This window comes from Chiloscyllium plagiosum, chromosome 10 (genome assembly GCF_004010195.1).
Source record: "Chiloscyllium plagiosum isolate BGI_BamShark_2017 chromosome 10, ASM401019v2, whole genome shotgun sequence".
Taxonomy (NCBI): domain Eukaryota; kingdom Metazoa; phylum Chordata; class Chondrichthyes; order Orectolobiformes; family Hemiscylliidae; genus Chiloscyllium; species Chiloscyllium plagiosum.
In genome coordinates, this window is record NC_057719.1 from 31,125,734 (window position 1) to 31,141,528 (window position 15,795).

At 40.2% G+C, this 15,795-nt stretch overlaps 1 protein-coding gene across 2 annotated transcripts in view; it reads left to right on the top strand.

Annotated features, from left to right (window-relative positions):
• Positions 1-15,795, top strand: part of LOC122553484 (TOG array regulator of axonemal microtubules protein 1) — a 170,222-nt gene that overhangs the window by 105,071 nt on the left and 49,356 nt on the right. For both annotated transcript variants that reach the window (XM_043697299.1, XM_043697298.1), the window contains exons 4-5: positions 3,245-3,544; positions 9,298-9,578. In XM_043697299.1, the coding sequence (XP_043553234.1) occupies positions 3,245-3,544; positions 9,298-9,578 (581 nt within the window). The remainder of the gene's footprint in view (positions 1-3,244; positions 3,545-9,297; positions 9,579-15,795) is intronic.

A 15,795-nucleotide genomic window follows, 5' to 3' on the forward strand; every position in this document is an offset into this window, starting at 1 on the left:
AGATTAGATTAGATTAGATTAGATTACTTACAGTGTGGAAACAGGCCCTTCGGCCCAACAAGTCCACACCGACCCGCCGAAGCGTAACCCACCCATACCCCTTACATTTACCCCTTACCTAACACTACGGGCAATTTAGCATGGCCAATTCACCTGACCTGCACATCTTTGGACTGTGGGAGGAAACCGGAGCACCCGGAGGAAACCCACGCAGACACGGGGAGAACGTGCAAACTCCACACAGTCAGTCGCCTGAGGCGGGAATTGAACCCGGGTCTCTGGCGCTGCGAGGCAGCAGTGCTAACCACTGTAACACTGTGCCGCCCATGAATATCATGCATGGAGAGAGAACAAGCTAACGTTTTGAGTTTAGATGATTCTTCATCAGAGCTCATTTGAAGAGTCATCTAGACTCGAAATGTTAGCTTCTATTCAGATTCCTGAAGAAGGGCCAATATCCGAAACGTCGATTCTACTGCTCCTTGGATGCTGCCTGACCTGCTGCGCTTTTCCAGCAACACATTTTTCAGCTCTGATCTCCAGCATCTGCAGTCCTCACTTTTTCCCTCTGTGGTAACAAACCCTCCCTTTGCAGAAATTCAGCCATTTTGTTATGTCTCAAACCCTTGCACCCAGGATAACAAAGTTTTTTTTCTGTTGGGAGGGAGGAAAAGGTGCCAGAAGACTGGAGAATTGCAAACATAATGGCCTTGTTCAAGAAAGGTTGGAAGGATAATCCCAGCAATTACAGACCTGTTAGTTTACGAAACTTTGGTGGTGGTGGGAAGCTTGTGGGAACAATTATTCAGGAAAGAATCAGTAATCACATGAAAAGGCTGAGTTGATTTGGAAGAATCAGCCTGGACTTCTAAGGGGTAATCATGTTTAACTAACTTCTTGTGATTTTTTGAAGAGGTAACATAAAGGATTTATGAGGCTAATGCAGTTGATGTGGTAGACATGGCTTTTCAGAACATGTTTGATATCATGCCAAACAACAGACTTTGAGGAAAGTTATAGGTCATGCTATAAAAGGGACAGTAGCTACATTGATTCAAAATTGGCTGAGTGATAGGCAACAGAGAATAATGTCCAATGGATATTTTTTGGGCTGGAGAAGGGTTTGTATTGGGTTCAGGGTTCAGTTTTGTGACCGTGCTTTTCATGATGTTTATTAATGATCTTATTGTTCAGGGAACAATTTCAAAGTTTGCAGATGACACTGAACTTGGAAGAATTATAAACTGTGAGGAGGACAGTGTGAAACTCTGAAAGGACAGTAAAAAGTTGGTGAAGTGGGCAGTTCAATGTAGAGATGCATTTTGACCAAAAGAACGTTGAAAGACAGTAGAAACTAGTGGGTATAATTCCAAGGGGATGCAGGAAAAGAGGACCCAATGTATATTTATGCAGATTATTGAAGATGGTTGGATGGGAAGAGAGAGCAGTTAACAAAGTATATTAACTTTCAGCTTTAGTATTAGAGGCATTGAATAAAAGAGCAGGGAGGTGATGTTAAACTTTTACAAGACACTTGTTAGAGTGACAGCTGGAATATTGTGTATGGTTGTACATGCCACATTATTGGAAAGATGCGAATGCATTGGACAGAGTGTAGAAGTGATTTACAAGAATGGTTCCAGGAATGAGAAACTTCAGTTACAAGAATGGGTTGAAGTTGAGACTGTACTGCTTAGAGAGAAGAAGACCGAGAGAAGATTTGATAGGCACCTTCAAAATCATCAATAAGTTGCAAGAGTAGATAGGAAGAAGTTGTTTCACCTTCTAAAATATAAAAAAACAAAAACGAGGACATAGATTTGAAGTGATGTGTAAATGAAGCTAGGGTGATGTAAGAGAGAACTTTTTCAAACAGCGAGCAGTTAGCATATGGAATACACTGCTTGGAAATTCAGTGGAAGTATTCAAAGAGCAATCGATGAATCATTTGGATAGAAATGGTGTGCAGGAAATTGGGGAAAAAGCAGGATATTGACCATAGGTAATGGGGTGCAGACATGATGGGGTGAATGGTCTCATTCTGTGCCATAACAATTCTATGATTCTATGAATACTGAACAATTGTGTCCAAAAGCAAAAACATGAGAAATAAGAATCACTTTGGCACATGGAAAAAAAAATCAAAATGGGGTTCAGAGTTCATGGTTTGAAATTATTGAACTCAATGTTGAGTGCAGAGGGTTGTAAAGTGCCTAATCAGTACTTATGTAAAGTCTAGATTGTTGTGTTCAAGTCCTGGAGCAAAACCTGAACCCACAAACTCTGATTCTGAAGCAAGGTTGCCACCAGTTAAAACGTAGCTGACTGACCACCTAATAGTAAGATTGTCTTATTACATTGTAGCTTTGTGGCTTTGCTCCCTTCTTGCTCCATGCACAAAAATAAATCCAGTCTTCAAGTTAACTTATGGTATCATTTGAGTTATTCATTTATCATCGGTTTTAATACTGAAAATTATGTATCAACTATTATTTGGAAAAGAAAGCTGCTGATTTTTATCTTTTAGCAACCTAAGTTCCTTCTAATTTCCCTTTACTGTGTCTGATCTGTTTTTTGGGCAGCTGTGATACACACTCCTCAAAAGCACTGCTTCTTGGGCATGATTTGCTTGTCCCCCTGCATAGTCTGTTCAGAACTTTAAAATGCCTGAGTATCTACAAACTTTCAATAACTAATTCCCCTGACAGTTGAAACACCACTTGCCCTGCATGTGGCAAAGTCTGCAATTGTGCATTGGGCTTTATCAACTGTCTCAAAATTCAATGAACTGAATTAAACACAAGCCTTCCTTAATTCTGAGGGGCTGCCTCAGAAAAAGAAGTGAAGGCTGCTTGCGAGTATGTGTATCTATATATCTTAGTGAAACAGTAGCAGCAGACCAAATATATTAGTGTTACAAATTTCCTGTATTTCAACATTTATGCCAGCAACATCACCATTAAAGAATAAATAAACCAGCACAGCTTAGGAAATTGAAGATTTTGTCTCCTTGCTTCATTTACCTCATGGAGTAGAGAAGAAACAAACTTCCTTTTGATAAAAATAACAAAATTAAGTTTCAAAAGGCATAATGTAAACCAGAAATATGGTATACATTAGAAATGTGTGCATTTTATAAAACATGCAAGATCGAGTCTTAAATCTACTACCTTTCATTTTTTTTGTTATATCCCTTTTTAAATACAGTGGATATCTAAAAAATTAACTGTTTTTCTTTCTTTAGCTGTTCGTGCTAGTTTGGCTCTTTCCAGCAAGAATCATGCCTTCTATAATCCCATTACTATCGATTCTGCACCATTTCCAACTTCCAGCTGCAGCCAAGGGCCTCACTATCTCCCATCATTTCCATTGCCAACTGCAGCAAGGCCAGTCAATGTCTCTGGAATTGATGGATCATCGAAGAAATTTCATGAACAAACTGTTAATTTTTCTAACTCGTGGCCTACTGAGCATTTTGAAGGAGTACCTAAACCTAGTTCCCGGCGGCTGACCGATCAGTTGTCTGAAGATTTGCTCATCTTTGGTAAGAGAGCATTGAATGTTGACAAACATTGTTCATTTTAGTGTTTGTAGGAAATGTTAAAACATTAGCAATTTAAATTCTTTACTTTTTTACAACATCCCCAATGCCTGTAGAATCACAAAATTTTATAACAACAGATATGTTTCTTAGAGTTATAGAGTCATAGAGATGTACAGCACGGAAACAGACCGTTTGGTCCAACTTGTCCATGCCGGCCAGATATCCCAACCCAATCTAGTCCCACCTGCCAGCACCTGGCCCATATCCCTCCAACCTTTCCTATTCATATACCCATCCAGATACCTTTTAAATGTTGCAATTGTACCAGCCTCCATCACTTCCTCTGGCAGCTCATTCCATACACATACCACCCTCGGCATGAAAAAGTTGCCCCTGAGGTTCCTTTTTAAATCTTCCCCTCTCACGTTACCCCTATGCCCTCAAGTTCTGGACTCCCTCACCCCAGGGAAGATACTTTGTGTATTTATTCTATCCATGCTCCTCATGATTTCATAAACCTCTATAAGGTCACCCCTAAGTTTCCAACGCTCCAGAGAAAACAGCCCTAGCCTATTCAGCCTCTCCCTCTAGCTTAAATCCTCCAGCGCTGGCAACATCCTTGTAAATCTTTTCTGAACCTTTTCAAGTTTCACAACATCTTTCTAATAGGAAGGAGACCAAAATTGTACGCAATATTCCGACAGTGGCCTAACCAATGTCCTGCAACATGACCTTCCAATTCCAGTACTCAATGCTCTGACCAATAAAGGAAAGCATACCAAACGCCTTCTTCGCCACCCTATCTACCTGTAACTCCACTTTCAAGGAGTTATGAACCTGCACTCCAAGTTTGTTCCGCAACACTCTCTCGGACCCCATCTGAAATGACTATTCATTTACTTTTTACTTTGGGCACTTCTATTGTTTAAGTATTTATCTACTTACTTTTTTTCCTTTTAAAATTGTTATTGATAATAATACTGATTCTCTAATTCAAATAAATTTTCCTGATTTATTGCATCATGTTGCGAGTGAGATGATATTTTACGCCATTGTACTTTCATCTTGTGCATTCCACCATCTCAGTAAGATTAACCAAGTTGGCTATTTTTGTAAAAGCAAGATGAGTGGTTCTAAACATACTTAAAGCCTCTAAATATCTCTGTTATGGATTAATATTTTCCCTGGCTTACTTACTAGTGGTTTTAGTCTCACATGATGATTATTTCAAGTATAATCGCCGGATTGTTATTCTTTTTATACATTTTGAAAACATTAATTTTGTTAAATAGTATTTTTTATAACAGTGAAATAAAAGTACAGGCAAAAGTGATTTGAAAATTCAGTGCACAAAGTATGGCAGGACACAAATCCATAAGAGTGATCCCTCACACTAAGAAAAAGTGAAGACTGCAGATCTGAGAGTTAAGAGTCGAAAAGTGTGGCACTGGAAAAGCACAGCAGGTCAGACAACATCTGAAGAGCAGGAGAATTGACATTACAAACACAACCCCTTCATCAGGAATGTGGTGGGGTGGGGGCGACAGAATCTGAGAGATTAATAGGAGGGTGGGGATAGACCTGGGGGAGGTAGCTGGGAAGGCAATAGGTGGATGCAGATGGGAGATGATTGCGATAGGTTAGTGGGGAGGGTGGAGTGGATAGGTGGGAGAGAAGATGGACAGGTGAGACTGGTCAACAAGGCGGTGCCGAGTTGGAGGGTTGGATCTGGGATGAGGTAGGGGGAGGGGAGATAAGGAAACTGGTAAAGACGACATTGATGCTGTATGGTTAGTCCCAAGGCAGAAGATCAGGCATTCTTCCTCCAGTCATTGGGTGGCTTGGATTTGGTAGTGAAAGAGGCTCAGGACTTGCCTGTTCTTGGTGGAGTGGGAGGGGGAGTTGAAGTGGTTGATCACCCTCACCCTCCTATTGATCACTCAGCCCCCTTCTCCCCATCAACATTCCTAATGAAAAGCTTATGCCTGAAATGTCAACTTTCCTAGTCCTCGAATGCTGCTGCCTGACCTGCTGTGCTTTTCAAGCACCACACTTTTCGACTGGTTACTCACACTACCTAGTTTCTGATTTCATCTATTATCGTTAAGTATAAAACTTAAACAAGAACTGTTCCATAGAAGAGAGTTGGAGGTGAAGAGCAGGAAAGAAAAGAAAGCCTAATGTCTAATTGTATACTGCTTCATAATTGTTTAAGAGCAACACTGACAGAGGTCTTTCAGTTGATATATGCCTTGGAAGGGATCTGTAAGGGAAAAGTAATTTCATTAAGAATGATTTCTATTGCTCCCAGTTTATATTGTAAATAGATTTGATAAGTGTCTTTCTGATATTAATGTATACCATCTAACCTTTTGAATTTTTTTGTTTCTGTTCAAACAATTTTACCAAAAAAGATATTCTGACATTTGATGGTGAAAATTGTTGCAGCATTGGTATCAACAGAATTAGGTTTATTGTAACGTGTACTCAAGTACAGAAATGCAGGAGTACAGTGAAAAGTTTACAATGTCGCCCCACACAGCACCATCTTTGGTACAAATTACCTAGGTACAAATCCCTTAGATACAAAATAGAGAAATTTTTTTAAAAAGTTATGTTATAGTTATTCATAATATAAGTTAGAAAAGCTGTCTCCAGTCCAACAACCGCCCTGCTCTGCTCAGGCCATGCTGGCTGTGCCGCTCTGCTTGGGCCTCCAGCCCGCTGGCTATCCCATTCGGGTTGTATGTGCACCTTGCTGGCCATCCCGCTCCACTCCAGCCCTCTGCCACTCCAGTGATATCACTGCCGTTCCAAGTAAGTATTTTTTAAAGGAACACTAAAAATAAATGAGGAAGAGCCCGGAAGCTGCTTACTCCGCCATCACCATCTTGGACACCCTGGAACGCCTACACAATTCAGGGACATCCAATTACTCAAGAGATAAATACACCATAAAGTAACATCAATATATCCATATCAGGAAGGTTCCAGATTTTATTTCAAACATAATGATTTAGTTTTGCTCAGCTACCTCAGCAACATGGACAGTAAAATTAGACTTGACCATTTGTGCTGAATAGAAGTAGTGTAGCACAAAGGAAGAATCAGCTACAATTATTGTCCTGGATCAGTGTATGCTAAAAAAATGTACATTTCCAGGAATGAGTTAAAGACAAGATTAGTTTGCTGTGATTTGTCCTAGGACCATGCAGACAATCATTGCTCCCAATCCGAGCTCACAAATAGGGAATGGCTTTTGGAACAAAGAATTTGCTACCCTAGGCCATAGCCGGAGTCACTACCTTTAGTCTGATATTGATTGGTGTCATCTTAGTGCAATGGTTTCCCAATCATTGTCACTTCACCGTTCGCAGCCGTGCTCTGTACTCCCAGGCTCTGTACTCCCCTCCCTATATCTTTCGACCCTCACTTTGCTCCTTAAAGATACTTCTTAATACTTAATTGACAAGCTTTCTGACCTAATTACCTGTATTTGGCTCAGTGCTTTATAATGCTATCATGAAGAACCTTAGGGTCTTCTCATTACATTAAAGAGGCTAAGGAAATTCAAGTTGTTGTTGGTAAAGCTGGATGTTCAGAGCACATGTTTGAAAGCTTGATCCCATGTTTGAGGATGATTTCACCAAAAGGCAATGCAGAATTAACGAAAGACTTAATTTTGGGAGGACTTCTCATTTAACTGAAATAACAAGCAATTACTTCGGTTGTCCTGATTGGCTGGCTGGTTGCTCCATCAAACTAGTCAGTAGAGAGCAGGTATTACTGGTCAACCATGTCAAAAGTAGCAGAGAGATTAAAGAAGATTGGGAAATGTGGAAGTACTCAGTTATTTTGCCTGATAAACTCTATGCAATTGGATTTTTTTTAACATGACAATGTAATACTAAGCTGTTTTGTAAACATTTTCTTCGTAATAACTGCCTGCATATTATCTTCTTACTATCATTTAATGTCACATGGTACTTCACTGGTGTGTTATAAAGCAGGATTTGACACTGATTTGACACTGAGCCACATATGACAATATTAAGGCAAGTGGCCAGAAACTTGGTCAAGCAGTTAGGTTTTAAGGAATGCCTTAAAGGAGGCAGTGTTGCATAGATTATTGTGTTGAATATTCCAGAGCTTCATCTTAATTTTCTAATGAAGGGACTCGAGTACTTAATGCTAGATTTTCTATTTGTTTAATTGTACAGGGGTAGGTTGCCATTGGATGTAAAATCAATCAGAAAATTAGGAATCTTTGGCTTTGAAGTTTCAACAAGACTTTTGCTTTTAGGCACTCTTTAAATTACGGTGTTCTACACTTCTACTCTTACATGTTCAATATAATTTCATCACCATAGCCAAATATGTTTCTGGAAAATGCAGAAAATAGATAAAGCAGGAGGCCATTTGGCCTTTTGTGCGTGCTCTACCATTCATTATGATGATGGCTGATTATCCCACTCAACAGTCTGTTTCTGTTTTTCCCCCAAATCCTTTGATCCCTTAACCCCACCGTGTGCTATATCCAATTTCTCCTTAAAAAGCATATAATATTTGGTCTCGACTGCATTCTGTGGTCATGGATTCCACAGGCTCACCACTCTCTGGGTGAAAGATTTCACCTCATGTAAATCCTAAATGATTAACCTTATCTCCTACTTTTCTGCATTCTCCCACCATCAGGATCATCTTTCCTGCATCTACCCTGTCTAGTCATGTTAGATTTTATAGATTTCTGTGCGATCCCTCCCTCATTCTTCTGAACTCCAGCAAATATAATCCTAATTAATTCAACCTTTCCTCGTGCGACAGTCCTGCCAGTCACTCAACTTGTCCAAATTGCAGTGAAGTACCCTCCTCACGCTCACCCTCCTACCCAGCTTAGTGTCATCTGCAAATTTGAAGATATTACATGTATTTCCCTATCTAATTTATCAATATATATTGTAGCTGGGGCCCCTAGCACTGATCCTTGCAATACTCCTCTAGTCACTGCCAGCTGTTCGGAAAAAGTGCCATTGTAGTGTTTATCCCCCATATACTTTGAAGTGAACAAAACAATACATTGCATTTCCAGCTTTGCAGAACCTAAGTATCAGAATAGTGTTAAAGATAACTGTTTGGCATTGATGAGTTGAACTAAAGGGTCGGTTTCCATGCTGTATGACTCTATGATTCTATTATGCTCTCTCGTTTGTAGTATTTCCCCCTTTGTGTCGAATTCAGTGAAAATAATGCAATGGCTGGTTTAAAACCTTTTTGAGATGCAATAACAGTTATTGAATTATAATACTCTTCAACTTCTCAAGTCTGGAATGCTTGGGACCAAGTCATTTCTAGGTTTGGAATTTTCTGGATTATAGAATGTTGTTAGAAGGCCTGTGTGAACAACTGTGAGAACTGGAAAAATCATTGCAGATGTAAATATTTGCTCTGTGTAAACTGTGATAAAACATTACAGAACAGTATTAAAAGTTGTTTTCTTATCCAGGTATTTTATTTACTTATTCAAATCTTCAGTGATTCTGTTCTCAAAATACTGTACCAAATGGTGGCAAGTTGTTGAATTCTAGTCAAAAGGTTTCTGATCAATTGGTGTTACGAAGCAAAAAAAAGCTGGATTGGAGAGATTACGGTGTATATTCAAAAAGAAATGAAGATTCCGTAATTTATGCTTTTCAGCTGCTTCATTGTCCTGCATCTCATTGTGTGTCTATTTACTTAACTGTGTGATTATTTAGGAGACAGCTCACAAGAAAGTCATTCTCCCATATCATTGAAACCTGCACTGGTAAAGTTAGTATCATCTCGCAGAGATCTCAACACTACAAAACCTGTACCTCCAATTCCAAAAGGCTCAAGTCCAGTTGTTGAAGCAGAAGTAGCTGTAAATGGTAATAGAAAAGGAACAAATGGAGCAGAATCTGAGGAAGTTTGGAAGGAAGGGAAGAACGTTGACAAAAATCTAGAGTTGGATTTTTCCTCACTGAACAACAATGAAGATGAAACAGATCATGAAGAGGTTAGTGTGCACAAGCTTCATAAAGACTTGCCTTATTCTGTAAGCAGTTATATTAGAGTCATATATTAATAATATTAAACATTATTTTATTAATGGGATTTGTGTGTTCGTAGCTGCCAAACCCAGTTGCCCTTGAGAAGTGGTGGTGAGCTCTCCCTTGAACCGCTTTCCATGTCAAGGTGGTGAATGCTTTTGGGGGGGACCTAATTGGTGTGGTATTCCTTGTTTTTTCTAGATGGTAATGGGCATCTGTTTGGAATGTGCTGTCTGAAGACCCTGAATGCGCATCTTGTAGACAATGCAGACTGCTGCTACGAGTGTCAGTGGTTTCTGGATGTGACAATCAAGCAAATTACTTTGCTCTTCATTCCAGATTCCTTTGTGCCAGAAATGACTCCCAGTGGCAGAGAGCTTACCTCCAGACTCCTACTGACTTCAGTTTTGCTAAGGTTCCTTCACACTCTGACATTGAGGCTGCATTTTTCAAAGGTTGTAACTCTAACCTTACCTCTGGAATTCAACTCTTTTGGTCTTTTTCCAAGAATAAACTGGTCTTTTTCCAAATGGAGGGCAGTGATTAGTGGCGTATTGCAGGAATCAGTGCTTAGGTCCCAGCTATTTCCATGAGAGAATTGATTGTAATATCCCCAAGCTGGGGAGAGGGTGAACCCTGAGGAGGATGCGGAGGTGCTTCACTGTGATTTGGACAAGTTGAGCGAGTGGGCAACATGGCACATGAAGTAGAAAATGGATAAATGTGAGGTTATCCACTTTGGTAACAAAAACAGGAAGGTAGATTATTAACTGAATGGCAGTGGATTGGGAAAGGGGAAGGTACAAGACCTGAGTGTCCTTGTAAATCAGTCGCTGAAAGTGTACAAACAGGTAGAGCAGGTGGTGAAGAAGACAAAGGGTGTATTGGCCTTCATAGCAAGACGATGCAAGTACAGGAGCATGGCTATCTTGCTGCAATTGTACAGGACCTTGGTGAGATCACTCCTGGAGCTTTGGTGTGCTGTTTGGTCTCCTTATCTGCAGAAGGATGTTTTAGTACTGGAAGAAGTGTAACAAAGATTTGCCAAGTTAAAAAATCACACAATACCAGGCCACCTGATGAAGGAGCAGCCCCTGATGTTGTGTGATTTTTAATTTTGCGCACCCCAGTCCAACACCAGCATCTCCAAATAAAGATTTACCAGACTGATTCCTGGAATGGCAGTACTGAGGTATGAATAGAGACTGGATCAGTTAGAATTATATTCACTGGAGTTCAGAATATTGAGAGGGATCTCATAGAAAACCATGAAATTCTAACTGGACTAAACAAGGTAAATGCAGGAAGGATGTTCTTGATGAGCAGCAAGTCTAGAACCAGCATATAGGATAGACCTTATAAGATGGAGAAAGTAAGGACTGCAGATGCTGGAGATCAGAGCTGAAAAATGTGTTGCTGGAAAAGCGCAGCAGGTCTGGCAGCATCAAAGGAGCTGAAAAATGTGTTGCTGGATAAGATGTAAGGATAAATCTATTCACCGGAAAGTGGTGAGCTTGTGGAATTCACTGCTATAGAAAGTGGTTGAGGCCAAAACATTGAATATTTCTAAGAAGTACTTAGATATAGTTCTTCGGGCTAAAGGGATCAAAGGCTGTGGGATAAAGTAGCAACAGGGTATTAAGCTGGATGATCAGCCCTGATCATACTGAATGTCGGACTCATGAACATGGTTTGCCTGTGTATTGTAGTCCATTTTCAGAAACTATTCAAGATACTGAATAAACTAAAAATAGCGGTCATTGTGTCAGCAATGTTTGCACTTGTGTTGTTAAGTTCTTTAAACAATGGGAAATTTGAAGAAGTAGTCTACCACAGGAATGTAATTGTCCCTGTGCACTGTAAGTGGATCTGTTGCTACTTCCAAGGGGGTGGATAGAACATTATGTGAACTAGCACCTCCCCTGCTGCTGGGGTTAGAATGTTTGGAATGCCTCACATGCATTCACAAGTCATTGAATATCTTAATTCAGCCCTAACCAGTAAATAGATTCAAATACTAGCTGTTTAGTGTTTTCAATATCCATGACATACAACGGTGTAACAATATGAATTAGTATTTAAGAATTGCCACATCAGCCTTGGCTAGAGAACTTTTTGTGATAAGTTTATCTCTGTATGGTCAAAGTTAATACATTTTCTCAAGTACTTCCTTAGTAATTTCAAGGCTATCATTGGACAATTATATTTTGCAACTCTGGCTGCACACCTTTGCAGCTGCACAACTTTGAGAACATCTTCAACTTCATAGTTAAAAGCATCAATATGTAAATCAAGAGGAATATCTTGGTCTTTGGGTTGTGTAATCTGATCAACATGTCAGATGTAATCATCCTGATACCAGGCTTATATCTCATTTTGAAGTCCTATCATTGAATCTTGATAAGTAAACATTGCAATAGTGGCAATGCATTCATTAGTGGTTTATGGCAGATCATTTCTCATGGCTTGTGATTTATTTCTACAGTGAATTTCTTGCCAAATAGGTGGGTGTAAAACTCCATGATATTAAATTCTAGACCTAATATCTTTTACTCTGTTGGAATTGTTTGTTGCACAGTTGACAGAATTTCCAAACAAAAGCAAAAAGTTTTCATCTTGCAAAACACTTGCCTCGGGCTTTTAACAATGCATCTCCTTAAAGAATCCTGTCTTTCTTGTGGTCGGAGTACTGTAGTAAGCAAGATTTTATTAATAACTTTTTTGAGAGAATTGGAGATGTCTGGCAGACATAGGAAACATCCTTCTTGAGCAAATCTTTCACCGGAGATATCTTGTCTGCGAAGTTCAGGTTAAAAGGCAACAGGATCCTTCAAAATTCAAGGTAATATCTCAAATCCTCTTCATTATGAAATGTTAGCATTTATTTAACATCCTCAATCTTACTTGGATTACGATGGACTGCATGTGCAGATTTTTTTAATGGACACAAACAGAGTTTGTCTGGCCAAGGCTGATCTGGCACTTCATGTTGTTGAATACTAATTCATGTTTAACATTCTGAATCAGTAAGTGAAGGTTTTTTTCCCCTGGTCTGCTTTTGTCTTACCCACATCTGTAATATTATCAAATATGCAAACGCAGTCAGGTACATTTTCAATAATCCTATTTATAGGTATTATGATAGCCCAAATGGTAACCATTGTAGACAGTACCATACAGATGACCTCCTTGGTTTTGAATTTTTGGGATTCTTCTGCTGAGTGGACATACCAGTAGCCAGGCTTCAAGTTTGGGAAAAAATCTGGTTTCAGAAACTTTAGGATTTAATTCTTCAAGCATCATATTCTATGTAGGCACCTTTTGAGTGAAGTTTTGAGATGCCTTGGATCTTCGCATATTCTTACGGTGATATCCGTTTTTAAGATACACATGAAGGTGATGCAGCAATCTGTGTGCTGGCCCATGTTCCAAATTATACTATTTACATCATCTCGTTGAGTTCTTTTCAAAACTTCTAACAACTATGCATGCTGCAAATACTTGAAGGATCAATAAAGGAAGTTGAATCATCCTTGAGATGTAATATTGCATGTCCTTAAAATTACTGATCATAGGGAGAGGCTGAATAGGCTGGAGCTGTTTCCCCTGGAGCATCAGAGGCTGAGGGTGACCTTATAGAGGTTTACAAAATCATGAGGGGCATGGATCGGGTGAATAGCCAAGGTCTTTTCCAAAGAAGGGGGAAGGGAGAGAGATGGGGGTTAATGGGTGAGAGAGGAAAGATTTATAAGGGACCTACGGGATTACATTTTCAAGCAGATGGTGGTGCATGTACAGAAAGAGAAAGTAATGGAGACTGGTACAATTACAACATTTAAAAGGCATTTGGATGGGTGTATGCATAGGAAGAGAGATATGGGCCAAGTGCTGGCAAGAGGATTCTGGGTAATCCAAGATGGAGGACAGGAAAAATTTCTGGCTGTAAGAGCTGCTCCTTTTTTGGGGGGTATTTTAGGTGTTGGAGGTGATTTCCTCGAATTCCAGAAGCAGCAATTACTGTTTTATATGCTGTTGCATTGTTTTGGAACTTTGGGAAAAAAAAGTCAAAACAACAGCAGTTTAAATGGGAGAAGAGCAGACAAAGGAAGCACATGGTGAGGACAGTGCAGGAGAGAGAGAGAGAGAGAGAGAGAAAATCTGCACAGTTACCGCCTTTGCTGTTTGAATTTGTGTATCGCTGGACATCGGAGTGCATCTGGGAAAGTTAACAAACAGTGAAATTCACAACTAATCTTGGAGGAACTGTTGGGCGAAGTTCACAGCACAGAATCAGATAAGTTAATTGTTGTTTTAAGTCTGTCCAATAGAAAGGCTGCAGTAGTGGGTACAGTGGATTCTTTCTTGATTATACGTTTTTGGAGATAAGTTTCTTGATTAAACTTAAAATATAAGCCTATCTATTAATTTAACCTGGAGCAGTGTTTGTAGAGGAATAAGACGGTGTTATTTTCTGGGTCTGTAGATTGTGAAGGAGCAAAAATGGCCTTTGCAGTGATATGTACTTCTTGTCAAAGGGGGGAGTTTAAAGAGAGTTTAAGGGTTACTGCGGATTATATCTGCCATAAATGCTGTTGGATGCAAATCTTATCAGATCGAGTGGATCGGTTGGAGAGACAAATAGAAGTGATGAGGAATTTGCAACAGCTACAGCATGTGATGGATGGCAGTTATAGAAAGGGGGGAAAGTCTCAGATATAGTCACATAGATGGGTTAACTCCAGGAAGGGTAAGAGAGGTAGGCAGCTAGAGCAGGAGTCTTTTGTGGATCTACCCATTTCAAACAGGTATGCTGTTTTGAAAAATGTAGGGGGTGATGGATTTTCAGGGGAATGTAGCACAAACAGCCAAGTTTCTGGTATTGAGACTGGCTCTAATGCAACGAGGGGTACGTTGGCTTCCAAGAGATCAATTGTATTAGGGGATTCTGTAGTCCGAGGTACAGACAGACGTTTCTGTGGCCAGCAGAGAAAAATCAGAATGGTGTGTTGTTTCCCTGGTGCCAGGATCAAAGATGTCTCAGAGAGGGTGCAGAATGTTCTCACGGGGGAGAGGGGCCAGCAGAAGGTCATTGTCCACATTGGAACCAACGACATTGGAAGGAAAAAGGCTGATACTCAGAAGGGAGATTACAGAGAGTTAGGTAGAATTTTAAAAAGGAGGTCCTCAAGGGTAGTAATATCTGGATTACTCCCAGTGCTACGAGCTAGTGAGGGCAGGAATAGGAGGATAGAGCAGATGAATGCATGGCTGAGGAGCTGGTATATGGGAGAAGGGTTCACATTTTTGGATCATTGGAATCTCTTTTGGGGTAGAAGTGACCTGTACAAGAAGGACGGATTGCACCTAAATTGGAAGGGGACTAATATACTGGGAGGGAAATTTGCTAGAACTGCTTGGGAGGATTTAAACTAGTAAGTTGGGCGGGTTGGGACCCAGGGAGATAGTGAGGAAAGAGATCAATCTGAGACGGGTACAGCTGAGAACCGAAGTGAGTCAAACAGTCAGGGAAGGCAGGGACAAGGTAGGACTAATAAATTAAACTGCATTTATTTCAATGCAAGGGGCTTAACAGGGAAGGCAGATGAACTCAGGGCAAGGTTAGGAACATCGGACTGGGATATCATAGCAATTACGGAAACATGGCTCAGGGATGGGCAGGACTGGCAGCTGAATGTTCCAGGATACAAATGCTACAGGAAGGATAGAAAGGGAGGCAAAAGAGGAGGGGGCGTGGCATTTTTGATAAGGGATAGCATTACAGCTGTGCGAAGGGAGGATATTCCCAGAAATACATCTAGGGAAGTTATTTGGGTGAAACTAAGAAATAAGAAAGGGATGATCACCTTATTGGGATTGTATCATAGACCCCCCAATAGTCAGAGGGAAATTGAGAAACAAACTTGTAAGGAGGTCTCAGCTCTCTGTAAGAATAATAGGGTGGTTATGGTAGGGGATTTTAACTTTCCAAACATCAACTGGGACTGCCATAGTGTTAAAGCTTTAGGTGGAGAGGAATTTGTTAAGTGTGTACAAGACAATTTTCTGATTCACTATGTGGATGTACCTACTAGAGAAGGTGCAAAACTTGACCTACTCTTGGGAAATAAGGCAGGGCAGGTGACTGAGGTGTCAGTGGGGGAGCACTTTGGGGCCAGTGACCAT